A 26887-nucleotide genomic window follows, 5' to 3' on the forward strand; every position below is an offset into this window, starting at 1 on the left:
TGAAACAGTTGTCAAGAAGCTCATAACCCTTTACTGTAAAACTATTTTTTTGAGACTTACAGCTTTTAATCTGAAATATATTCAGAAAGTAGGTTGTGTTGGAGTTAATGATGAAGAAGGAGAGCAAATAGACTACAGCACCACAAGAAGTAACACATGGTGCTTATGGTCATATTCACACAATGACCTGGAGGTCTGTTTCTTGCTTCTAAATATGTGCTAGGTGGAAGCTACTTGGATTAAATTCAAATGGCAATATGGGTGTGATAGTGTTGGCTTCAGCATACAATGCCCAGCCACACCTGCCTTCGGTGATCAATTCCTGTGTTGTCTCTGGTGCGTCGCTATCTCTTCACATGTGAACTATTACAGAGGGACCTCAAGTGCATGCACATAGGGAGCAGTCAATCTCTGGGTTGCAGTGCACATACACCTGTAGTGTTTTCTATCTGAAGGTCCCAGCGTGCTTTAAAAATACCTGTTCAAGTAAAAAGATTGTTACAAAACTGCTAGCATCTAAAGTGCGAAACTATGCAGTTTGCAGCTCTGAAGAGACTGTGCACCTTGCCAGCGTCCTGGCAGAACTTGTCAGTGATATGAAAGGATGCTGAAAGCGTGCTATTTTGCTCACTAGTTAATCAAGTTTTTTGCAGTGTCTGTGCAGCAGTTGTGATCCTTGGTTGCACCCTGAACATGAGGAAAATAAGTGCAGACATACCTGTAAACCACACTTTTTTGCTCCAACGTTGATCCCAGGCCTCTCTGTATTTAGAACAGCTTGATCTGGTCTTAATTGCCTCCAACTCACCATGACATTCCAGCAACTGGGAAACATCAGGACCTACAGGAGAACAAATATTTGCTTTCTCCAGCCAGGCCTTAGATGATGGCAGTGACAAGGAAGTTGTTATGCCTCCGCTTTCCTGGTGTGGCAGGAGTTGCGTGGCTAGTCATCATCAGTTGTTGAGCACCTTGTATTTGGATGACTCCTGTTTTGGGGAAAGAGGAGTATCAAACATTATCTTCTGTCACTGCCAACTTCAGTTTTAAAGGCAGAATTTGTGTTTGTGGTGCATCGCTCCCCCTGAATTCCCCCTTGTGTTTTTAGCCCTCAGTCTGCCCCCTAATGAGATGAGTGTGGAGAGACCAGTTGACCTTTGCTGTCGCTTTACCAGAAGTGGATTTCTGATCTTTCTGGTCAAGTCTTAGGACCATTAGTTCATTCAGAAACTGACTTCTGGTTTGAGCTGTTGGAAGGGTGTGAGTCCTGCTGCATGACATACTTTTCAACTGCCCCAAGATACTGAGGGTGCTCAAACTGAAAAAACAGCACTAGTGCTAGCTAGATGAAGCTGTGTTGGATTTTAAACAAAAAAAATCTATGCAACAAGAGCCAAAAGAAGAGTGCTGAGAAATTATTGTGAGTGGCATTGTTTTATGATTAATACAGCCTCTTGTCCATTTGCAGAGGTAATTCAGGTTTTAAAAAATGTAGGACTAATTGGTTCGTAAATGAAAAAATTAATTACCTTCAGATCAAAAAAATGCAACTGTTTGAGTGCTTGGTAATTGTTTTTGTCTAAAGCTAATTACTACTGGCTTGTGCTGTGGCTAATAATAAATGAGTTCATGGAACATTAACTCACACTTATGTGTCTTCATTACACTGCTTTAATTCCTGCTATTCATGATTTAGTTCTCACACTTCTTAAACATGTATTGCATACCTCAAAGACCTTCCTTTGATCGAAATACCCATTTTTAAGCAGCGGACCTGCATTTTTGTTGTCAAAATAGTCACTGAGTGCTTCTTATAAAGTTAGACTTTCTTTGCACCAAAGCACATGTTAAGGGGTAGAAGAGCATAATAGTTCTTGTAGAAATTGCGCCTCAGTACCTTGGGAAACCCTGCTTGGCAAGCAAGCTGAACTTCCTTTTTTGAGTTGGTCTTGTTCACAAGTTGTCACCTCTGCTACTTTGAGAGCAGACTTTACTTCTGTCATTGTTCCCTTTATGTGTGGACCATCTTCTCTGCCATTTTGTCCAGCAAATCCAGACACACCTCCAGGCTAAATCCTGCGATATTTCTGCAAGAAACACTCATCACCATGTAGCATACACACAGCAGACTTAACATTACAGGTGCCCCTCCCAGATGGAGATCCCCAGATAGGTCTTTGCTATTTCTTACTGTTTCCAAATCCAGACAGTTACATTCTTACACTTTTCTGCTGAATCTGCAGCAAAATGAATCTCTGCGTTTGATTTAGTGTGTAACTAAATGATAGCCGTTTGCTTACTTATCAGAGGGGCTCTGCACCTGGATAAGCTGGTGTTTTTCTCACGTTTAAAATACATACTTTAATGTCAAAACAGTCACTATGGAAGTAAAAAAAAAAAAATTCTGAGCTGAATCAGCAAATGGATCAAAAGAAAAAATGTTTACAAATGTTCTCGGGCAAAGCTATTATTCATTTACTTATCTTCTTTCCCAGTGCTTTGAACTCTTCATGTGGAGACAGGAGGGAAAAGCCCTAGTTTTTTAAGCTCATTAGCTTTAGCTAAAGTATTCTGTGACCTCAATTATTTTAGTAGAACCAGCTTGACAAATAAGTCAAAACCTAGGTAATTGGGGCTTTTTATTTTCCACTAACTCCAGCAGTTCAGCACTGTACTCACTTATCTGTTCTCTTCCTTTTGGGAAGAGAAAATGAAAAACCTACCTGTCTGCAGGAGCACTTTGATACCTATATGCAGGGAAGTGTTTTGCACACAAGCCGATGGCATCCTCAGACTGAGAAAGAGACCAAAATCGGTTATTGCTAATCCACTTTGGGATCAAAAGCCACTTGTGCTGATTAAGAATTGACGGCTGGGGAGTTATTGCAGAGGACTGTATGTCCTTCTTGCACACATCCTTGCTTGCACTCAGTTCCACCCCTTGTTTCCTTGTACAGTGGTCTGGAGTAGTAATGAACTTGGGAACAAAGAAATGGAAACCAGGCACTGGCTGCTGCAAGTGGGTGTTATGGGCATAGAACAGTTGCTTTGCGATGAAGGATATAAACCCTGGACAAAACACTTATGTTTGTGTGGACTGTATCTTGTGGCTCAGCTTACAGGTCTGAAGTAAGTGTCATGGAGATATGTATTTCCTCAGAGGATTTTATTTCTGCCTTTGCTTTCTCTCCCAGGGAGGAAGATGAATACTCAGAGCTGCGGTCAGAGCTCAGCCAAAGCCAGCATGAGGTTAACGAAGACTCGCGCAGCATGGACCAGAATTCTGTTTCAGTACCAGAGAATCAGTCCACCATGGTCACCGCAGACGTGGGTAAGTTACACTTCTTAGTAGACATGATGCCTTCTCTTTGAAATGCAAATCCAGACTCCTGGTGAGGAAATAAATGAATCTAGGCTGTGTTAATCACAACAAATGTTGACCTTCTCCACAACTATGAACTTAATGTCTGAAGTAGCCTCTATGCCTTTGATGTAGAGTAGCTGTGGACTCTAGAATGGAATGATTCTTCAGGAGAGCTCATGACTTTTGGAAAGAAGGAGGAAAAAGCTACTCACATACCTTACGTGTGCCTGTAAAGTAGTCTAACTCTAGAACAGAATTGCAGACAGAGTAAAAGTTGGGGGAAAAAGCATGGGGAATGGAACTGTGTGTCCAGTTCTTTTACAGACTACTTATAAAGGATCTGCCCTTTTCAAAAACTGAGAGCCTTTTTCAAGTATGGAATAGGGATAGCTTACTGAAATGGATTTAGACAAGGACAAATCTGACACAAGCCATTCAAATGCAGCGCAAGGAGGGAGCTCCTCTAGAGAGTCTGTAACTCATTTTTTTTCTGGTTAAGAACTGAGAGGGCAACCATCTTTCCTTCAGAATTTAGTCTATTTTGTCATCCAGGCACAATTACTGATCATTTGAAGAACCTCCAAATATGGAATAATTATTCCATAAAGTTTGCAATATAAGCATGAGCAGATACTAGGCCTTCAGTATGATAATGATTAAAGTGTTTGGGCACAATTGCTGAGTACTGTAGCTGTAGATAAGCAAAGTCTCGTGTAATCCTCAGTACAACTGATTTGTAGAATTCTCTTCAGAATACTGTTTCTCTTAATTTATATTTAAAACCAAATCATTGGTCTTCATTTTCTTCTCTAGGTTAACTAGCTGGGTGCCTGGGAGCTTCTGTGGGTGATACTGTACACAAGCAGTGTTTTAGGAAGTCATTGAAGTAGCAGTCTTAAGCCCTGTTGAACTTGTGATTCTTAAATATTAAGCTATTAACTCTACATGAGGCTTTAATGGTTATAGTGTAACATGCAATGTTTGCTTCCATACATAAGAAACTGTATTAAAAGAGTTTCCACTTGTTTAGAGTGGTGCACTTAATTATTGAGAATTTTTTGCTGGTTTTTCCGGTACAGTGCCTTTTAGAGGAATGGACCTGAGAGTAGGCTGAATTTTGGGCATAGTATTCATTGCCCTGAAGCAGAGTTTAATAATGTAGGAAATATATTGATATTGTAAGCAACCGTATAAAAGACATTTTCTCTGTGATTTCTTAAATTGAAATTAATACAACAGCTCTGGAGCTGTGTTTTTTAATAAATGCAAGACCTGCCACAGCACGTTTGTATTTCAGTGTCTTTAATTTCTAGAAACATTGATAGAACAATATTAATAATAATGTGATCATGAAGTGTCTGACATATGGAATTCGAAGTATACTTAACAAAATATTGTATGGAGTCAAGGTATTTTAGTAAATGTTTTTATATTCTTCAAAAATGAATGTTTTTACTTTCAGAAGTTAATGCTTATTATTAAGTTGCTACTTGAACAGATTCTGGCATGAGGATTTTTTTCCTTTAAATTTCTTTCTTAATTTTTCCTTTCTTTTGACAATTTGAAAATTCAGACTAATTTACTTTTCAGCATTCATTTTGGGGTTAGGGATTTAATTTTCTTCTTCATGGGGTGGAGCTGAAGCAGGGTTTGTGTACATTAACAGCAAGTTATCCAGTTAAGTTTCTGCTAAGTGGGAAACGTGGCCATAAAATGAAATATAGCATGGGCAAAACAAGAATGTTAACTCTAGAGATTCTTGTATTTTTTCCATGTTTTCCTTCTACACATAGCTTCTGTCCTTCTTGGGTTTTGTTTCTGTATTCTGTCTAAATAAGTCCTTTTGTGTGTGTGTTGCCTATTCACATTTCTCCTACAATACTGTGACATCATTCTGAACTCTTCTTTTTGGTCAATAATAGGTTCATGTTTATGTGCTTTAGGCCATGGAGTTAGATTTGTGGTAACGAGTTTATAGTTTTTTACTTTCTGATCATCTTATCCCTTCATCCAAGAGAAGCTTTTGGTCTTCTCTTGCACAGACAGATTTCAAGGCAGTCTGCAATAATCTGTTTTCTCATGTCTGTTAGATTGCAGACACAGTTCAATGCCACACAACTTTAATCCCCTATAAGAACCACAGCTAGGAGACTACTCAGGGTTTCTGAGCCTGGTGAAACACTTGCAGCAGTAGTACAGAAATAACACGGTGCAGCAAGAATGCCTGCCATTGTTTTTAGTAGGGTATAGGAACTGCTGGTACACTTCTGTCTCATTGTGCACCACTTCTGTGCTGTAGTTCGTAGTTACTGCAGACTCTTAACTAGTAAGCCAGAAATACTAATGAGGACATCTGAGAGACAGCACAAGGATGAATTCTACCACCTGTCTGCCTGAGGAACTGCCACTGTCTGTCGCCAAATGTGAGCCTAAGAAAAATGAAAACTTATGAAGTGAGCTAGCAAGGTACTGAGACCTACCTGTTTTCATAAAAGTGGAGGATGCTGTGGCAGTGCCCAAGGCACTAGAAGAGCTTTGCCTAAAGACAGAAAAGGAAGTGATTCTCTGCCACATTTTATAATTAAAATACTGTTGCTGTATATTTTGCTGATGTGGTTGTAGTATGGAACCTAGCAAAGACAAGGTGTGCTGTTATGATCCCTGAATATTCCGCAATTGCATTTGAAGAAGAAATAGCTATAAAAAATGAAACATGGGCTCTAAGGTAGTTGGTAGAGATTGTTTCTGTAAACACCAGGATTTTTTAAATCAGGCAGTGCCTAAGTACAACCACAAAAGTTGCTCTGCAAAGTCAGGTCATAATGTCATGAATATACCAGGCAGAAAAAATGTTGAATTCATAGAGAAAAACCTTTGAGGGTAATAAAATCAAGATAACAGGCCCTGAATGGCAAAAAGAATAACAAAAAAGAAATGTCATAGTATGTGAGCATATGGTGACTTAAAATGTTGTCCTTCAGAAAAGAGAGGTTTTCGAACACTTCAGATAAGTAGGGAGAATGTTACTTCTCAGGTGGGAGGTAACTCATTACTTCAGTTGATGTGGTTATGGTATTTAAGCCTGTCGGTGAGGAAAAAGCAGCAGATTGCAAGGACATTCCTTGAACGGTATCAGTCCTGTCTGTTCTGCAACAGGCACTTCCTGTGTTAGTTTGTTTTTTCACTGAGTCACTAATCATGCAATATTTGTTTTATTTTGTTTTGCTTTTTTTTAGATAACTGTAGTGACTTGAATTCAGAACTGCAAAGAGTGCTGACAGGTCTGGAAAATGTTGTCTGCGGGAGGAAGAAAAGCAGCTGCAGTTTATCAGTAGCAGAAGTGGATAGACATATTGAACAACTCACTACCGCCAGTGAACACTGTGATTTAGCCATTAAGGTAATGGCAACATTAGGCTTTAAATGCAGCATGTACATTGCCTGAGACACCTGATCACATTCTGTAGTAACAGCACTTTACTTCCAAAGGTGTCAAAGTACTTCACAGAAATCAGCTCCAGCTCACAGTATGTGTTGGGTAAACAGTAGTACACCTGTTTTAAACTGAATTCTCCAAGGCACAGGAGGAGCTACTTGTAGACTTTCGATCTCGAATCAGAAATGTATGTCTTATGCTCATCTCAGAGATAAGAGAAATGGGGACACTCAGCAGTTAGTCTACTTTCTGAAGGTTATCCAGCAAACAAGTTGTCACTGGTAGAAGGTCACGCAGCTAGTCATTGACCGGAAACTGAAAACACAGTATGTAGTACTCACTGAAATTTGGAGATCAACTGCCATACACTGTGTGTAAGTTACTTTGCTGTCTTAAAATGTGAAGCTAGTATTTAACAGAAACCATGTCTGGCGTATTAACTCTAATGAGACAAGCCAGACACAGGAACAGGTAATTCAACTTATATATGTGTTGGTTTTATTGTGCATGTAACAGAACAAGAAGAGGGATGCCTGATAGTACATCTAATGAGGGACTGCAATTCAGAACCTGAAAGTGAGGGAACTGTAGAGTACCTTAACTATATGCAGGACAGGAGCTGATCAAAATTTTTGTGTCAGATGGGAAGGCATAAGTGACTTCTACATAACAAATGTATTGACAGTTTGCTCTTGAAGTGGGAAGATCTGTGACCATTCTAGACAGCTTAGACAGCCCTTTAGCATACTACTGGGAAAGGTCCCCTCTGTCCCTGGTGGTGCCTGAGGAATATAATGACCTATAAAGAAATTAATGTTGACTAGTAGTTTGAAGAACGTGGGTATATTTGAGAGAGAGAGAGAGAATGACTTCTGGGCCTCTTGGGAGTGGTCTTAAAGGAGTTTATTTCAGTGTCGTGGAGGATTAGGATCAATGCTTTGAATGTTACCCAGCGTTATCAGGAGTTTTAGTGTTGAGTGTTCTCAGAAGTCAGTATTCACAAAGAGAGGGATTGTGGATCATGGAAAACAGGTAGAGATTGGTCTGTGTGAGGTCCACAGGGGTCATCTGAAGTGGGATGAGGTGAAAACTTCTGCAGGAGGTGGATTCAACAGAATGTCAGAATAGCTGCCATAAGCTTAATTCTCAAGCTTTTTGTTTTAACCCAATTATTTACTGATGATACAAATTAACTACAATCAAGCTTTTGTAATGATAAGTAACTGTAGGCAGCTTCTTCGTGGTCCAAAATGCAGGCCTTTTGTTTTCATGTGATCTCTACATGCATAGCTGTTTTTGGGGAAGGCTTTTCCCCACTGCCTGGGCTGCAGAGCCTGGGGTTGTTTGTGTTCGACAAGTGATAGCATGTAAAGGTTATTAACCTTTCAGGAAGACAGGAATCTCTCTGACATGCTCCAGTTATGTGCTGGGGAAGTGTGTCACCAATGTCTTTAATATAGCTAAACTTACATGTGGAGCCCCTCTCCACAATGCTACCCATGGCTGCAGGTCATTTCTTCTTTCCTGCTTCCTCAGGCATAGAACTAAGAGGTTTTTGAAACAGGTGGAATCATGAAATGAAACATTCTGACTGTCTTTTGCTTTGACTTTTGGTTTTTTTCTTCACAGGTGGACTAATGTATTTAAATGTTTTGAATCCTTCTGCTTTGATGGTTAATTTTCAGTGAATTTCTTCTAGTGCTATTGTTGGTATTTCTTTTTTTTTGCTTCTTTTATGCAAAAATCATGTGACCCTAACTAGCTCAACTGTTTCTGTCCCACAAAGAATGAAAAGAACTTGCAATGAGATTTATCAGGTTGTCTGATAAACTGAACAGTTACAAAACTATCCTTTGTTTAAGAAAATTTCCACAGAGTAGGCTGGTTAATGCTTCATATATTTTGAAGAGTAAATAACTACATAAATAAAGTAACAGATACCTACCACTAAAACTCTGCTGATTAAAAAAAAAAAGATGTAAATATTTCCAAACATGAACCATTTAGAACATGAGAACAGCTGCACAGGCATGGACCAAAAGTCCGTCTGTCTAGGGGCAGATGCCCATGGAAAGACTGCATCAAAAAGGACACGCATGGTGTGTCCTTCTTCTCCTTCTTTCAAATATGCTTCCAGCAAGGTGGGTTTAGGAACTTCTTGAGCCAGAGATATCTTTGTGTTTAATAGTCGTGGGTGGAATTTTCTTCCGTGTTTGTATCTAATGTGTGTTTTAACCCAGCTACATTTTTGTAACCCATAACTTCTGGTAGGGATGAATTTTACCATTGAGTTATGCCTTATGAAAAATTGATGCTTTTTGCTTCTTTTAAACCTGATAATTCCTGATTTCATCTGGTGTCATGTCTGTAACACAACACCTCTTGTAAGGAAACTAAGGCAGAGAGTACTTACGGCAGTGCCAGAGACAAGACTGGAATTACCATGATATGACATCCTGACCTATGCTCAGAATGTTGTAATTTAATCCTATAATCTGTGAAATTATACCTGAATTTATCTGCTGAGCAGCAGTGTGCCAGATAAAGCTGCTCTGTAATACTGCTTTGAAGAAAAATAAACAACCCTTTAGTTTATGTAAGTTTGATATTTATATTTAATTTACCATGAAGGATGGTAGCAAGTTGATTGTCAAACTGCAGAGTTGTGCTAACGGTTTAGTCAGGAAAAGGGTATTGATCACCTCAAAATGAAGGAGCGTAGAAGCAAGCAGAAAGGTCTCTCAGCTTTGTTAAGGACTGTAGGGCAGCCCTGAGTATGACTGTCAGACCCATGCTGATGCTGTCACTGCCTGAACTTTGTACTTGTGTGGGCCAATGGTAGCAATGGAGTCTGGAGAAACAGCAGCAGCCTCTCTGAAGATACCTCTGTGGTGCTGAGCCATTGCTGCTGCTTCCTCGTGACAGTCCTTCCTCTTTCAGCATTGCTCCAGGCTTACCCCCAGTAGTTCTCTGAGGAGGAGAAGAGGCTTGGGAAAGGGAGGGGTTGCAAAAATAGCAACACTGGAGCTATGAGGAGTGAGGGAAGGAGGCAGCAGCAGAACTTGGCATTAAAAGGGCGAGGAAACAGCAGGGGAAGCATGTGAAAGAGGAGAGGAGTTTTTGGGGAGGAGGGGAGAGGTGGAGAAGACAGCAATGAGGGCACACTTTAAAATTAAGCTGATGTCATCAAGAGGGAATGTTTCTGTCATTACAGAGCTTTTTTTCACATTGTGAGATTAACTGCCCTAAGCTTATTCAGAACTTTAACTCATCCTTACGTTGTGTTGAAATAACTTTCCTTGTCATAGTTTGAGACCTGTACGACCTAGTGAAGCTAATGTGAGAGCTGCAGCTTCTTTCATCTTACAGAGCTGTTGCAAGGCATTGCTCTTCTAGAAAAGTAATTTAAGCTCACTACCTTAGTACATAAGCAGAATTATAGTGTAGATACTATGTCAAGGAGTTTTATGTTTATGATTCTAAACATATTGCAGTTTTATGCGAGAGAGACATAAAATATGATTTAAAAGTATAAACTGAACTTGATCACAAAACTTTTGTCCCTTCTTCTTCCATAGAGCCATGTTGAACTAGTTGTTAAAAATAGGTGTTTTCCTTTTGTGTGAATGTCTTTTTCTCCCCACTAAGGAGTCATGCTGTAGCCGTTTCATTCTTTAATATTAATGTATTGATAACAATAAATAACCAACTTTTCAGTAAAATGGACAAGTAATAGAATTTCACTGGTACCTCCATGTCAGACGGTGCTGAAAACACTGGGAAGATTTCTTGCAGGAAAAAAGCAGAATTGTGTTTTCAACTTGGTTTGTCATTTTCAGCTGTACTCCAGTTGGTTCTTGTAGTCCCTCCCAAATTAAGAACATAAACTTCAGTTAGCAATTTTTGTTATATATAAAAATTAAGTCATTTTGAATAAAACAACTAAGTAGACTATTTTTAAGCTTTGTACGTGAGTTATTTATCTTCCATATTAAACTTCAAAATACAGGCTTCAGCTATAACTTGTTCTTGGATTATCCAATGAAATGAAATGAAACTTTCGAGGTTGCTAGTTACATCATGTATTCATTTATTTTCCATGCTTCTTCTGACCATTTTAATGCAGACTGCTTTCAGAGGGATTCAAAAGCTTATAAGCAACATTTGGAGCATTTTTGCTTGTTGCAAAGGTCTTCCATAAGTGAAAAAATTTAGCAGAGGCACAGCATACACTGTATAATAGAATCAGAACTGCACATAGGTACGTGACACATTAAGCATTATGCTGTGTTTCAACATGTTGAATGACCAGTCTGACGGTAAGTTTAGGCATGGCAGTATTCCCTTGCTGGTGGTGTGTGCATGTAGTTTAGTTTTAGCCAGTGGAAGTTGCTGAATATCCTTTGTGCTGACTGGTGCCTATAAGGCACAGTTCTGAGCAAGGGGATGGGGCGGAAAATGCTGAATTACGTTGTATATCCCAGTGAAACACAGCCTTTTTTAGACACTAGAAGGGCTGTAATGTAAGACTAGTGTAATGGTGAAAGGGCTGTAATGTAAGCCTGGTGTAATGTCAGCCTAGCCAAGGCAAATTTTCTTTTATTTCTCTGTCACCTCTGTGAGAGAACACGCTCAGGGACATGGGAAAGAGGAGTCCTCTTTTTTCACTGTCTCACTCTCCCCCTTGCCCTTTTGTGGAGTTGGTCTAGAACTAAAAAAGGCCTCATGCCATGCACATTCATAGATTGCTTCTTTCTGCCTGTTACTCAGGCAGGGAAACAACAAACGCAGTGCTCACCAGTTACAAGGAGTCATTAATTTGTTTTAAAGTGTTCTGAGGTGAAACTACTGGGATTGCTGTTGCTCATGGGTGACATCTGTTTTATTTGCCTATAAAACTTCCTTCTGTTTTGGTGTTGGTCAGTATGAAGTATTTTAATAAAATGGTCAAAATATCAAACAACAAGCAATAATTTTGTTTGGTGTTACTTGTCAAGCAAGAAGCAAACTAATGGTGTTGTGGGGCCGGGTGTATACATGTAAGTATATATAGTTGCCCGTTACAAGTTTCTGTCCTGTGTACCATTAGTCTTGTTCAATCATCTTTCTCTGCTTCTTTCTGGTTTTTGATGACTGTATTTTTGCAGACCGTAGAAGAGATTGAAGGTGTACTGGGACGTGACCTTTATCCAAATATATCTGAAGAAAGATCTCGATGGGAAAAGGAGCTAGCAGGCTTGCGGGAAGAGAATGAGAGCCTCACAGCCATGCTGTGTAGCAAAGAGGAGGAACTCAACAGGACCAAGGCCACCATGAACGCTATTCGTGAAGAAAGGGACAGACTGCGTAGAAGGGTAAGTCTGCTGCATAGACAATGGCTTCTTCCTCCTCCTAGCCTGTGTAATTTTGTCACCAGAACAAGCTTCTCTTTAATCTCTCTTCCTTTACTGCCTGTAGGCCTTTTTGTTTTTAAAGCTGAGCTATACAAATTACAGAAATAGGGCAAAAGGAACATAATTGAAGAAGAGTGTGTGATAAACAGTCAAGGTGTACAACAACCTGGTGTCAGAAATCATGTATTAACAGAAAACCTGATATTCATCTACAAGGAAGCATATGTAGCTTGCCTATAGAGAAAGCAGATGTTCATTTAGGGAATTTTCCTGTGAGGCATTTTTTTTTCCTGTAAACAGCAAATATTTCTTTGTTTTTGATGGGAATTCAGTTTGTGATTAGGGGAAAGAAAAAGAGCAGGACTCCTGTCAGTGGGTAATAATTCTCAGAACTGCACAATGAATAGTCCCAGCCATGTCCTGCTTCCTTGTCTGCATTTTATGGTGCTGCAAGGTCAGATAAAGGCCTTGTGCTTTATGTGGAGTCCAAAGTAAAAAAAAGTAGAAATTTGTTCACAAAGATCCAAGAGAATGATACCTCAGTCTCTGTTACTTTCAAAATTTGTTAATTTTGTTGCTGTTAAATCTGCAGAGTTTTGGCTAGGTAGGAAATAATTTTGGTTTTAAAACAGGCAGTTTCAAGTTTGTGTTGAATTTGAGTGACAATTTAGACCACTGTATCTCAGAAAAGTTATTGAAAGTGTTGCTCTTCACTTACTGGCAGCAGATAGACTGCTTTAATGCAAATACTGTGTTTCTAAAACAACATTGTTCTATAGTGACTGTATCATTTTAGCATGAAGCTGCATTGTGTGAGACTTGGAATTTTCAGGTTCGCTAGCCTGTCTTAACACTAAAAAGGGGTGTATGTGATGAAGCAAGAATAGTAATCTGCTATCGTATAAAACAAGACCACTTCAACTTTGCTTTGTAAAGTCTAGTTTTCTTATATACCGTAAGTGTAAGTAGTTTTCAATCCTGAACTTTTTGGACTGGTTTTATAGTGAGATGACTTTTTAAACAGAGGCAGTAGTACTGCTTGAACTACGGAAGTAGCATTTATGCACTCGAATTATTGCAGGATTGGGGGAGCAAGCAGGCAGAAAATAGAAGGGTGTAATTGTGAAATTTACCTACACAAATGTAGTTATTGACACTACAGATGATACAGATCAATATTGGGATACCAAACAAGAAAAAAATTGATGGCCTTGAGGATATAATTAGTAGGAAAAATTTAAATTTTGAGAAGTATGGAATGCAAGTTAAAGTGTTTAAAAGATTAGTAACAAGAATTTATGCTGACAGTCAAGAGCTACTCAATTGAAAAACAGAAAAGGGGAAAGAATTGGTGTTTGTACTCTCAGGGATCAGCATGATTGAGCCATTGATGCATGGTGGCAAGGCAAATTCAATCCTGTGATAGACCAAGTAAGTTATTTCCATTGGGGCTTGGAAAGACTGTATAAAGAGTAGTGAGATCTGATCTGAAATGTTATACATAGTTCTTAGATTTGAAAAGGTTGAAATGGTTCTTACACTTGAAAGGATTCAGTTTAAATTGGCAAAAAAAGATGTAGAAGATGGTCAGAGAAATGGGCAGCTTACTTAGAGAAGTGACTTAAAGAGATTGTCTGAACCTGAATTCAAATTCAAAGCAAAATCTGAATTAAATTTCTCTTTGCAAGTGCTGGAGAAAGGAAATTACAATGGGAGCTAATGGCTCTTCAAACTCAGGGACAAAACTAGAGCAAGAACAGATTAGTATAAACCACTCGTGGCTATATTAGGACAGAAATCAGACAATGAGTTGTCTAACAGACAAGAGGATTGTGGTCTGAAGAAACAGTAAGGAGAAAGGCTACTGATGAACTACTTTGAAAATGAAACTTTAAAATATTAAAATTATGTTTGTATAATGAAATGTGTGACTATGCAGTAATACCTATTAAGGATCATTACATTAGGATTGTATCCAAAGGAAGGCAAAAAAGCATACTTTTAATTTTTCCGGTTAATACAGCTGTATTAAGTCTAGAGCTAGCTGTAGTGTCTGCACAGAACTGTTACATTTTGTCTGGCTGACAGCAGTAGCAAAGGGTTGGATTAGGTGAAAAGGAAAATGCTGTGTAGTTCGGTGTATGTGGATACTGCTTGACTTGATCAGTCTATATTGGAATCCCCAGTGAACCAAGGATTTGTGGAACCACACAAGTACTGGCTATGTTATTTAATATTTCACAATTTCCTTAATATAGCTGGGGCCTAGTACTGAAAGGACAGTGTGTTAATCACGCTGACCTAGTAGTTGCTGGCCTGTCTGTTGGAACTGTTAGCAGGGATGCTGCATGGGTTACTGATGTCTCTTCCCCAGTACTACTGATGATTTCTTTCTCAGTAGACGAAGGGTTAATGTTGGATTGGCACAAAGCATAACAAAATCAAGCAGCCTCTATTTTCAGGCACAGCTGGCAGGGCTTTTTTTTTTTTTTTTTTCCAAATTGTTTTCATTATTTTGCACCTATAGAGGACTTTATTGAAATACGGTTTTTAATATCATCCTGAACTTGCAGAACAACTGGTTTATTGCCTGCACCAGAGAAGTTTGTTCATGGCTTATGATCCTGTCAGCAATACTATGTAATTGTTGCACTGGAAACCGTATTTGCATTTTTAATGTAGCTTTGTGTCCATAGTGCAATAAAATAAATGTTTTCTTTGACCTATTAAATATTTTCTGTATGCCACCTGAACTCAAAGTCACTTCAGATTATTTCCCTGGAGAGTGAGAAAGGAGACTCAACTAAAATTTAGTTATTATTCTTCTCAAATTGAATTGTGTGAAGCGAATAAGCTTGAAGTTGACCAGATCAATAGGTCTGTTACTTTAGACCAATGTCTGTAATCAAACAGAGTGCTTTCAATACATTTTTCTCAGGCTTGTTGGAGATTTAATTTAATTAGGTATTTAGTGTGCTCAGTTAACAGATTGAGCTGCTTTCTAGAACAGTAGCTAAGAAACAACATACATATGGAGTTTGTTTCTCATGGGTCATTAGTAAATTAGGTAATAGCTTATTTCTGCAGTGTAGCAGCTAATTTCATAATGCAGAGGTTTATTTTACTGCTGTATGATATTGCCGTATTGAAAATAAAATCTATTTGTCTGGACCAGTCAATGCCCTAGAAACAGCTTACACATAGTTGACCATAATCCTGAAACCAGTAACACAAATAAGATGCTGGGCAACTTCTGTACCAGTTCATGGGATTAATATTACTATTACATGAGATTAAGGTTTTAATCAGGTCGTCACTATTTACAACTGCTATATGTAGTAACAGGCTTAAATAGAAGTAGAGAAAGTAATATTTGTGTTCTTGCACAAAATCTCTTGTATCCGACAGGGGAGTCAGATGAGCAGCACTGATACAGGATATGAACTCCATTATGACTGCAAAGTAAAAATTGTAGGTTTTTTAATTACTGCCCATGAAAGCTGACAGATGAATAGTGCCTCAGCATTGTCCCAAGCAAGCCCGTTGGTGTAAGAGGTGGTGGGTGTGGGTGGTGTTCAGGCTTCCCTGAGGCTGTTATAAAGAACTAAGTCTAAAGTGAAAAGGCGGTTCCAGCTCCCGAAATCTGTTAAGTCTGTTCTCCGCGCAAGCTGTATGTCAACTTGTTCAGTTGATCAAGTGCTTGTAGTTGTGAGGATTATTCTGTATCTGCTCCAAACTCAGCTGAATTCACCAAATCAACCAGAACAAAACCAGACATAGTATTTTAGCTATCTTTGACTTAAGACTTTAATGAAAACATAATCTGCAGAGAAGTAGAAAGGTGCCATTTTAATGTGTGATCCCTCCAGCTGCCCAGATTGCTCCCGCTCCAGGAAACTTCATTTTAGCAGGAGGGCTTTCCCAAAATACCTTGTTCTTGCGAGGAGCTGAAACCTACCCAAACCACAGCAGGAGTCAGATCCTTGGCCTCGCAGGCGTTATTGAGCCCACGCTGTTCTCAGATGACACAAATCTGGCATGAGCTGCTCAACTGTCCTTGTTTTGGTGTCACTCATATTGGAATCAGAAGGTATTGTTCCATATTGCTAGAGAACACTGGTATGTTATGGGCCTTTAGAGGTTATTATCAGCCTGCACAGCTTAAAGTGATTCTTGAACTGTTCTGCCTCCTTGTTTCTTGGTCTGCACCAGAAACCTGAGGCAGCAGCCAAAAGCTATTTCCATTCTCCACCTCCTTCAGTTGCATGGTATTTGCTTATGCAGCAGTATCCCTGCTTAGCTGTTAACGAACTAGAGCTTTGCTTCTGTTTCCAAGCTTGTATGCAAATGCTCAGTGATTAATCTGAAATTAAATGAGAAAAAGCCTGAGATAGGCTTACTGCCCATAGTCGTATTTGTTTCTGCTGTGTGCTAGCCTGGATCAGAGCACTTCAGTTGTGCTCTGAGCTTTTAGGGAATCCACCCTTCACCTCCCATGTCGTGTCCTGCCACATCCTTGGTTTTCATTGCCTTACATCCTTTGTAGAGGTGCAGCACCCAGATCTTTCCACATGGAGCACTGCATGAGAGACTTATGTCTGAAAGGTGTCAAAAGCCGAGGGGCACTTGCTTGGTAACACATGTGTATCACCCAGTGCACTGTAGCCTCGCCTGCTGCTTGTAAAAGCCATCTGTATAAACCCTAGTAGCGTATGTGTTCTCCCATAGCTTGTTGAGTCTGTGTTGTTCCCTTTCTCCGTTCCTCAAAATAATTCTTCAGACTGCAGATTGATGTTCAGATCTGCCAGAGGAGTAGCGCTTCTAGTGACTGTTAAGTTCTTAGCTATTTCTTTAAAGTAGACATCTTTGCAGAGGAGAGAGATTTGTATGTGCCTCCATTGAACTGATGAGTTGAGGTATAAGCTCATTCAGCTCCAGAGAATTCATTGAGGAGATGGCCCTTATAAATGCCAGGAGAGATCTTTACCATACTCAGTCAACCACCACAGACAACCTGTAGGAAATCAGAATGGTAGTGGTTAGAAGGGACCTCTGGAGATCATCTAGTCCACCCCCCTGATAAAGCAGGTTCACCTACAGCAGGTTACACACGACTGCATCCAGGCGAGTTTTGAATATCTCCAGGGAAGGAGACTCCACAACCTCCCTGGGCTATGTGCCAGTGCTCTGTCACCCTCAAAGGAAAGAAGTTCATCCTCATGTTGAGGCAGAACTTCCTGTGCTCCAATTTGTGCCCATTGCCCGTTGTCATGTCACTGGGCATCACTGAACAGCCTGGCCCCATCCTCTTGGCACCCGCCTTTTAGATATTTGTAAGTGTTGAGAGGTCCCCTTTCACTCTTCTCCAGGCTAAAGTGTCCCAGGTCTCTCAGCCTTTCCTCATAAGAGAGATACTCCAGTCCCGTCACCATCTTAGTAGCCCTCCGCTGGACTCTGTCAAGTAACTCCCTGTCTCTCTTGAATTGGAGGGCCCAGAACTGGACACAGTACTCTAGATGTGGCCTCACCAGGGTAGAGTAGGGTGGGAGGATGACCTCCCTCGACCTGCTGGCCACACTCTTCTTCATGCTACCCAGGATACCATTGGCCTTCTTCGCCACAAGGCCACATGGCTGGCTCATGGTCTGCTTGCTGTCCACCAGGAGACTCCCAGGTCCTTCTCCGCAAAGGTGCTTTCCAGCAGGTTTACCCCCAACCTGTACTGGTGCATGGAGTCATTCCTTCCCAGGTGCAGGACCCTGCACTTGTCCTTGTTGAACCTCATCAGGTTCCTCTCTGCCCAGCTCTCCAGCCTGTCCAGGTCTCACTGAATGGCAGCACAGCCTTCTGGTGTGTCACCCACTCCTCCCAGTTTAGTATCGTCAGCAGACCAGGCCTGATTGAAAGGTTAGGGGTGCTTTAGGCTGGGAAGAGTCCTCACCACTCTGAGCAGCTTGAATTGTCACACTGGTATTTCCTTTTCCACCTTCCCCTCCACAGTTTTGCAGGGTGCATGAATAAATTAGAAAGGGAGAGGTGTATCCACTTCCTGTGGTTTGCTGTACTTCATCTTCTTCCTCTGTATAACGGGGGAAAAAATCGATACAGTAATATACTAGGGAAAAAACATTACTGCTTGAAGGGTTCAAAGATACTGCATGGTGAAACGGTTCACAAGTCCACCCACAAGGGTAGAAAGAAAAAATCACAGGCATGCCACTCACTTGAAACTGGTTTAGGAACAAAAGCAGCAGGTGTCCTTTGAATATGGAAATCAGTGACAAAACCAGGCAGTTTGTAGCTGTGGGGTTTTTATGTTAACAAGTCATGTAGTTGTGAATATACATATGTAAAATACAAAGAGTAAAAACATGTTTCTTGGATTTATGACTATAGATAATGAGCATATTCCACCAAAGTGTTTTCTGTAACCCACCATGCATTTCTGTAAACATGTCCATGATGCCTGTTAATCACTGATGAAGTCTTTCATAAATCCAACATTACTGTAGTGTGTCATCCCCTTTTCTCTTCTACCTGTACTTTTTATTTTGTTCTTAAGGTACCCATGAGAAGTTGTGCTTTATTTTTCCCTATTTCCTACTCCAATTCTCAGCATTCAAAGGAAAAAAAAATAGAAATGCAGCTAAACAATTGGTTCATATTGCTAAACATGAAATATTAATAAATAAAATTTCCAGTTATTTAATTTTATATTAATAAATTTAGAACATCTGTTTGCACCTGACTTATTTTGGTATCTAGGGCATCCATTGCTCTGAAGTCTAATAGCTCTGTTGCCTTGTGTCTCACTTAGTGCCCCTGCTCCTGCTTTCTCCAAGGTTCCAGAACTTCTTTGCTTCTGTCATTCTTTGAACTTCCTTCAGCTGTTTAGATCTTTGCTCTTTCCTTTTTTTTAATTGTGGATTTCACAGATGTTTCGCTGGATTTCTTCTTTTTTCCTCTGTTCTCACCTCCTTTTTGTTTGGATCATGTTAGGTCTGCCCGTGGCCACTTTCTGTCTCAATTTAGAGTTTTAGGACTTTATGGCAGTTTTTATATCCTTCTGGATGTTTCTGGCTTAACTGGTGTGATGCAAGGGATGAAGAAAGCTTTCTTTAAATCCTTCCTTGTTATTCCTCCCCAACTCACAAATCTGCACTTTCCTGTCTTTCAGTGGAACATCTTTGATTTTGTTTCTTCACTTGTCTTCACTCATTGGATTTTGCCAGTTTTGTCGTGCATTTCCCATAAGACCTGCCCGTCCTCTCTCTCCCGTTTACAAGTGTTTGTGTGTCTCATGTAGTATTGCAGTTAGCTTCATTCTACCAATAAATGTAACCTTCAGAATAATTTATATTAATTGGTAACAACACTTGAGACTGGTAGAAGTATTGAGCAGGGGTGGTCAGACAATTTTTAATCATACTTTTTAAACTAGTCTTTTCATAACTCATGCGTTCACCAATGCACAGAAGAAACTGGCTCTTCTCAACTCTTTTTTTTTTTCTTCATTCGTGTTCTTTGTTCTTCCTTTATTTTTCCTGTAGAATTACTACTAGGGTGGAAAAGTACTTCCTGAGAAGATGGTGCATACTGCTCTATTTACGGTGGAGGTTTTGGTGACCAGGAATAGTTACTTAAACTGTCTCTGGGCAGTCTGGTGGGTTGGCAATGAAGTCAGGAGTTTCTGGCTTGGTGAATGTGTGAGTAGTGAGATCGATGATTTTACAGGTCAGACAAACTTGCTTTGTTATCCTGCTTAGAATTACCATCCAGTATTCAGCGTTGCTAAAGTTAGTGCAGTTATTTATAGCTATTAATTCAGCATGTAACTTCTCAAATGGGGGCCTGAATCAGTAAATACATCAAGAATAAGCAGACAGTTTCTTTAAGTTCTAGATTCTATGATACAGTATTAAAGCAGTGACTTGCATAGATCAATAACTGTGCTGTGCTCTTGAGTTTTCTTTTATAAATGCTTCCCTGAGCAAAGCTTTGCCTGGCTACAGTCTTAGCTATGTTGACTTTTCTTTCTGTTGCTAATATTGCTTTACAGATCCTTAAGAATAATTGGCTTTGTAATCATGACCAGTAGTCACTGCTCAGTAATAAAACATGGGCTAAGAGAAACCTGTCTGCATTACAGTTTTGTATAATGTTGTCCTTACATAAGGTGGTTTTAAACTTTGGAGTCAGTGAATGCTTAGCATTTAACACAACTTTAAAACTGTGTTTCCTAGTTGCCCTTAAATTTAGATTGTTACTTGCTTTTGGACTGAAATCTTACAGGACTATCTGCTGGGCATAGGTGAATATTTTAACAACTCTTAAGCCAGACATTGAGGCAAGGATTTGATTTTATGAATAATACATCCCTAGTGGTTTTCCTGTTTGTTTGCTTTTAAACAATGCTGTAACTTAAGCACTTGGGGAATTTAGCTTGGAACAGCCTGGGTTAAAAGAAATAGTAATAAATGTGATTTTGATTTAATGAAGTTTTGGGGTTGCTTTTTTTTTTTTCTTATCCAATATTAGTGCCACAGTACAAATCCTATCTGGACTGTCATTCCACATCTGCAAGCAGAAACATGCATACATGGTTTATTTCAGTTTTATGCATATCAGCAGGCTGAAATGATTGGTTTGCATCAGTAAAGCACTTCTATCCTTAAGGTTTCCATTAGTGCAGCTGTACCCATGTTGAAATTATATATGTCTGTATGAACAAAGGAGGCCTCAGCTGCAAATATGTAGAAGATACATGCTATGAATGTGCACTGCATACACACTGCTCAGTTAGCTTCGTGATGTAGTTACGGTTAAGGTATATAATCATGGGGCAGCACCCATCTCCATTTTCCAGCAAGTGACTTTAAACATTGGGGATTTGATTTGAGGTTTTGTGTACTTTATCTTGTTTTTTTTTTTGACAAAGAAACCAATGGAGTTGTTTGGATTAATTTCTTTAAGGTGCAGCAGTCCTTGACTGAACAGGGAAGTTGTGTGCACAGTCAGCCTGTATGTACTCATTGGCCACCTACAGCTTTTTATTAGTAACATGCAGTTGTTCTGATCTGTTATGTAAAACACACAGGAGTTTTTTCTTTTTTGTGATTTTTCTCATACCTAGAAATTCTGTAAGTCCTCAGGCAACCTGACCTTCCGTTTGCATACAACAGAGAGAGGCAGGTGTACTCAGGGATGTAGAAGCAGACTGTAGGGCATCATAGGAGGCATAAGATACTGCTTTGGTGACTGGAGAGATATCCAGCTTGAACTCTTTTCTCAGTGGAGTAGGTTGGAGGGATCTGCAGGTGTTGTTCAGAGAATATGCTGACTGCTGCTTCTTCAAACAGATTGCTAAAGCGCTTGCCATGTATTTGGTGAGCCTGTATGTGAAGAAAGCCTAAGCTTTATTGCAACTTTAGTTTTGATATTTTTTGACTAAGGGATTTCAGCTTGCTCAGTCAGTTCTTTGTGTAAATGTACTGTTTTTAGTATAAAATCCCACCTTGTTTAGAGACTAAGAATTTGGGTTACATTTCATGCTACAGGAGGATATCAAATGGACTGAACTTTTGTTCCACTGGACTTCTGGTAAAATTTCACCCTTTCTGTTTTGCAGATACAAATGAGCATAGAAACTCCTGTATTAAAGTAGACGCTCTATAGTCGGGGAAATTTGCTCTTCAGGTGATTTGCTCCCCCTTCTCTCATCTCACACTCTTTGTGGGAAAAATGAGCTCTGTCATTTTACCTTGTAGCATAATTGTTGTGTTAAGCAGACTGTTTATTCTTTGTCTGTTAAGAAATATTCCAAGGTAAACACTATAATCTTTAGTTCAGCTATACTTTGGCTCCTGCAGCCTTTTTTTTTTCTACTTTTTAGTCCTGAAAAGCTTTTGACGTCACTTCTACAAGTATCTGATGTGTTATGAGGACTGTGCATGTTTGCAGTGTATGTTTACAGAGAGCTTCAGTAGATTGGGTGCTTTGCTGGTATTTTCTTATCTGTACATTACTCGCTATATAGTAGCTTTACTTAACTGTAGTTTTGAAAGCATAATTAACATTTGAAATTCTTTGACTTTTAAATATGACAAAGTCATCCTGTGGTATATTTATGTCAAGAGTTTTTTTCAACACTGGAGCTTTCCATTAACAGCAGGATCTTCATTTGATTTCTCTAGGCATCATAATTTTAGGTTGAATCATTAGCTTAACCCCAGAGAGAATGATTTCTATACATATAGTACAGCTGCACTGAAGGGTTTATATAAAACAAGCCGAAACCTCGAGTAATTACTCTACAGTATTATATTTGCATATTTCCACATTGCAAATAGTTTAAAAAAACTGACAAAAGTGAAATTTTAGAACAACCTCCATTCATCTGCTCCTCACATGAAAACTGCGTGGCCACCACAGGACAAAATACAGTTTACGTGCTCAAGCCAGAAGCTATTAGGCTTCGCTAGACAATAAGAAATCAGACTATTTAAACCATAGAATTGGAAAAACCAGAACGTTATGTTTTATTGTAGGTTCGGGAACTGCAAACCCGTTTGCAAAGCGTACAGGCGACAGGCCCATCCAGCCCAAGTCGTCTCACTTCTGCCAATCGACCCATTAACCCCAGCACGGGAGAGCTGAGCACAAGCAGCAGTAGCAATGACATTCCCATAGCCAAGGTGAGCTACTCTGTGTTGCAGTAATGCTACTCATTCTCTGGGAGACGTGGGCTTCATTTTGCACAGCTGCTGTGCAAGCATGTGAGTAACTGGGAGGTACCTAGAATTCCCAGAGAGTTTTCTGGGGTCCTAAGCAGGCCCATGAACTTGAGCTGCAGAAAGGAATTAACAGCTAATGTGTGTAATACTCTCAGTTATGACACTGGTGTCAGTTTTACAGTAGTTTAGTTCAGGTTTGCAAGTGTAGCTAGCAAAAAAAACGCATTTTCTGTAATCTTTATGGAGTATGGGTTCCTGTGTAACCTGTGCAGCATTCTGACTTACAGATTGCTGAAAGAGTGAAGTTGTCAAAGACAAGATCAGAGTCTTCATCATCTGATAGACCTGTCTTAGGATCAGAAATCAGCAGCATAGGGGTAAGGACTAATATTATGTGCATGTGTGATACTTTCCAAAGACGACCCATGTTCCATTAAAAGCAATATTGTTTTCTTACTTAAATTAATATATGAGCTAACTGAAAGTACTTTAAAAGTTACTTTGAGAAAAATATTTTGGCAGAATATTTCACCCAGTATTAAGATCTCATTTTATTATAACTGGTGGCTAGAGATTATTCTCTGAGTGACTTCAAGAGGATAATTTTGGAGTCAGTTCCTCCAAAATACTCTTCTTCAAGAAAAGACTGTTCAGTTGCATTTTACAACTTCCAGTCAACAGAGAGCTGAGTTCTACTTTGTAATGCAGATGTTGTTACTGTGTGTTAGCATTTGTTTCACTGAAGAACTTAACTCTGCCCTTTTGCTAAGCTTTCAAGAAAGTAAGTAATTTGCATATTAGGCTTTTTAAATGTATGGTGAAATAGTGGGCTTCACCCTTTGGTTAGTAGAATTTTAAATCAAAATAGCTTCTTGAAGTGGAAACTTGTAAAAATTCTAGTCGATGTAAAATTCATAGTAAAAACTGAATAATGAATGCTTTGAAGTGAGTGCATGCAAGCAAATGCAGCTGTCAATGCAGACTGCCTGTGAGAGAAATCCAGTGGTTATCCATTCACAATAGTCTGTTAACTGCCCTGTGCAGGTGTCTAGTACTGTGGCTGAACATTTGGCACATTCCCTCCAAGACTGCTCAAACATCCAGGAAATCTTCCAGACTCTGTATTCACATGGATCTGCTATCTCTGAAAGTAAAATCCGCGAGTTTGAAGTGGAGACAGAGAGATTGAATAGGTAACGTGAAAAGTTAGATATGCTCGAATGTGTTGTCTGCTATTAGCTCTGTTAAAGTTACTACTTTCTTGTCGTTTTTGAACATTTCTTAGTTCAATCCCAGCTCAGCTCTGGCAGCTGCAGATAGACATAGAATGTAGAGAAGAGAAAATTGAATTATATGCTAAGGACTTTCTCCATTAGCATGACAGTTTGGTCGTACATTATTAGATCAGCATGGCACCTTCACCTGTGAGAATTTGCACAGTAGAGTGTCCTTCTTTGTGGTGACCAAGTAGACATGGCGTCTTTTTTCGTAAGATGCATCGCTGCTAGAGTTAAGAATTCCCATAACTCATACTCCATCATTCTGGAATTAATTTGCTTTGTTTTGTCCTGAAGAAATAGAATTACATTATTAACAGTGTCAATGAATGTACTGATGTATGGTGGTGTAGCATTATATACCAGTAAATAGACTTTTTGTCTGCTGAAGAAAGTTTGCAGCTTTCTGGTTGCAGTTAAAATACTGCTGGTGTTACCCTTCAGTAAGCTCTACCAAAACCGATGCTTCATGTCCTCATTGGCACGTAAAATCAAAACTGTGGATCAGGAATGTGAGAGTCGTGTCTCAGCATGTTTCCTTCCAAGTTCTCTCTTCCCCACAGATATCTCAGATTTAGTCTGATCAGTACAGTATGTCTTCTGTTCGTAGCTCGTGTTTTTGTAGTGCTGCAAAATGTGATCCTTTTTTTCTTTTTAATTTTTTCTTCTTTTTTTTTATTTTTCCTCTTTTTATTTTTTCTTTTTTTGTTTTTAATTTCTTTTTTCTGTGCACTGCACGGTTGTGCTTTGACAACATGTACCCTTGTAGGAGGTGTCAAAGAAGATATAAGAGGTGAAGCATCAGAGAGTTCTAGCAGCTAGCAGAGTCAGGGCTTTATTCTGCTTGCTGAATAAATGATATACTAGGCCTTCTCTTTCTTTTTGTGTTTGTTAAGAAGTCAGTGATTTTAGAGTTCTGAATGGCACTGATTTCTTCATTAGCTAGCTGTCCAAATTTTGAAATCATTTGCCTGTCTGTTTTTGGTGTATGTCCCAACTTTTATGATTAGGCATAGTACATTGATGTGTAGTGCAGTTATCAGCAGTGAGAATATGCTGATATTCTGAAGCCTGATTTTCAGATTCAGAGTTAACCTCCTTGAGAAGAATATTACAATTAAGTTCTGGTATGAGCTTCTGTTTGATTATTGCCAGAACTTTTGGAGATTTCATTGCCTCATTGAAACATCGTATTTTGGAAGTTACCTCTCTAATCACAAACAAAGTATTACTTCAAGTGAAACGGTTATTCTGGATATTCCAAAGAAAGTGGGGCATTTATGCAGTTGCACACACAAACATTACGCTAATGAATATGCCACATAAAACAAGAAGCAAATGTGGCAACAGGAAGTGAGGAATGGAGGCAGAAAGATTAAGGTTAATAAGGAACTGTCCCACACAGTCTTGTGGCTGCAAAATAAGGGTACAGCTTTCTGCTTGCTGCTGCTGCACAAGGTTGTAATTGCTTTTTATGGCAAGGAGAGAAGAGGCTGACCTAAGAGAAATTACTATCCTCTTGGCTCTTGATAGCAGGACACAGAACTGATGTATTTTGCCATCTTCATTAAAAACCAAATGGTATTTATTGTTTTAAATTATGATTGTTCTAGAGTTTTCAAGACAGTGTCTGCAAGCTAAGCTTGAAGGTTGCAAATTACTTCCTTTTCTACAGCCGTATCGAGCACTTGAAATCCCAGAATGACTTGTTGACCATAACACTGGAAGAGTGCAAGAGCAATGCTGAGAGGATGAGCATGCTTGTTGGGAAGTACGAGTCCAATGCCACAGCCCTCAGGCTTGCGCTGCAGTACAGGTATGTACCTACACAGCCAGTTCTGGTCTTAAAACAAATTGTGTGTCTTTAAAGAATGTATTCTCTTACTGTCAGTCTCAAGCAAATTACAAGGAAATGTGAACTGCAAATAGGTGTATTAATGTATATATTTTCAAAAAACATTAGAATGCAACAGGAGTGAATGACTCCCAATTGTATTTAGAAACTATTATGATGTAAGGAGGAAAATCTTACAGACAGGACGGAGCAACAAGTATTTTTCTTGTCTTTTTTTCTTACTATACTTTGTAGAGCATAGTTATATAGTAGAGTATAGAATACTGTATTTTATGTAGTTAAAAGGCCTGAAAAAAGTTTCTCAAAGGAGGGATCATGTCTATCACCATGTCTATTGATCATATTGTTGACTGTTTCAAACGTGCTTTTGGGGCTTACTTCACATCAGGTCATTCTGTTTTAACTTGCTACATTACTTGGGGCCAACCAGGGACCATCAAAAGGAAGGAGAGACTTTTGAATGCTTGTGGTAAAAGCTATGTGTGTTATGTCATTTAATATCCCAGCTGCTAGATAAGTAGTAGGGAATCATGCGGTTCATCAGCTACCTCTTTTTTTTTTTTGTTGCTGTTTCAGGTATTCTTCCCCTCTAAATTCCTCTCTATATTTTGTGTGATTTTTGTTTTCTGTGGCTTGTTTTTTCTTTCAGTGAACAGTGCATAGAAGCATATGAGCTGCTGTTGGCATTGGCAGAAAGTGAGCAGAGTCTTATTCTTGGGCAATTCAGAGCTGCAGGTGTTGGTTCTGTCGGTAAGATGTCAATGAGTCACTTTATTTAATTTTTTTGGATGTCGTTTAGCACTAGAGTTAGTTGTAACAGTGAATCATC

The 26887-nt window shown here is 39.3% G+C and overlaps 1 protein-coding gene across 2 annotated transcripts in view; it reads left to right on the forward strand.

The window, feature by feature from the left end:
- The window catches only part of MCC (MCC regulator of Wnt signaling pathway), a 211745-nt gene that overhangs the window by 155163 nt on the left and 29695 nt on the right, over positions 1–26887 (forward strand). For both annotated transcript variants that reach the window (XM_086479759.1, XM_086479760.1), the window contains 8 exons: positions 3195–3331; positions 6601–6764; positions 11948–12154; positions 22741–22887; positions 23214–23303; positions 23971–24119; positions 25879–26019; positions 26708–26808. In XM_086479759.1, the coding sequence (XP_086335885.1) occupies positions 3195–3331; positions 6601–6764; positions 11948–12154; positions 22741–22887; positions 23214–23303; positions 23971–24119; positions 25879–26019; positions 26708–26808 (1136 nt within the window). The remainder of the gene's footprint in view (positions 1–3194; positions 3332–6600; positions 6765–11947; positions 12155–22740; positions 22888–23213; positions 23304–23970; positions 24120–25878; positions 26020–26707; positions 26809–26887) is intronic.

Source organism: Leptosomus discolor, chromosome Z, assembly GCF_034619465.1.
Source record: "Leptosomus discolor isolate bLepDis1 chromosome Z, bLepDis1.hap2, whole genome shotgun sequence".
Classification (NCBI taxonomy): domain Eukaryota; kingdom Metazoa; phylum Chordata; class Aves; order Leptosomiformes; family Leptosomidae; genus Leptosomus; species Leptosomus discolor.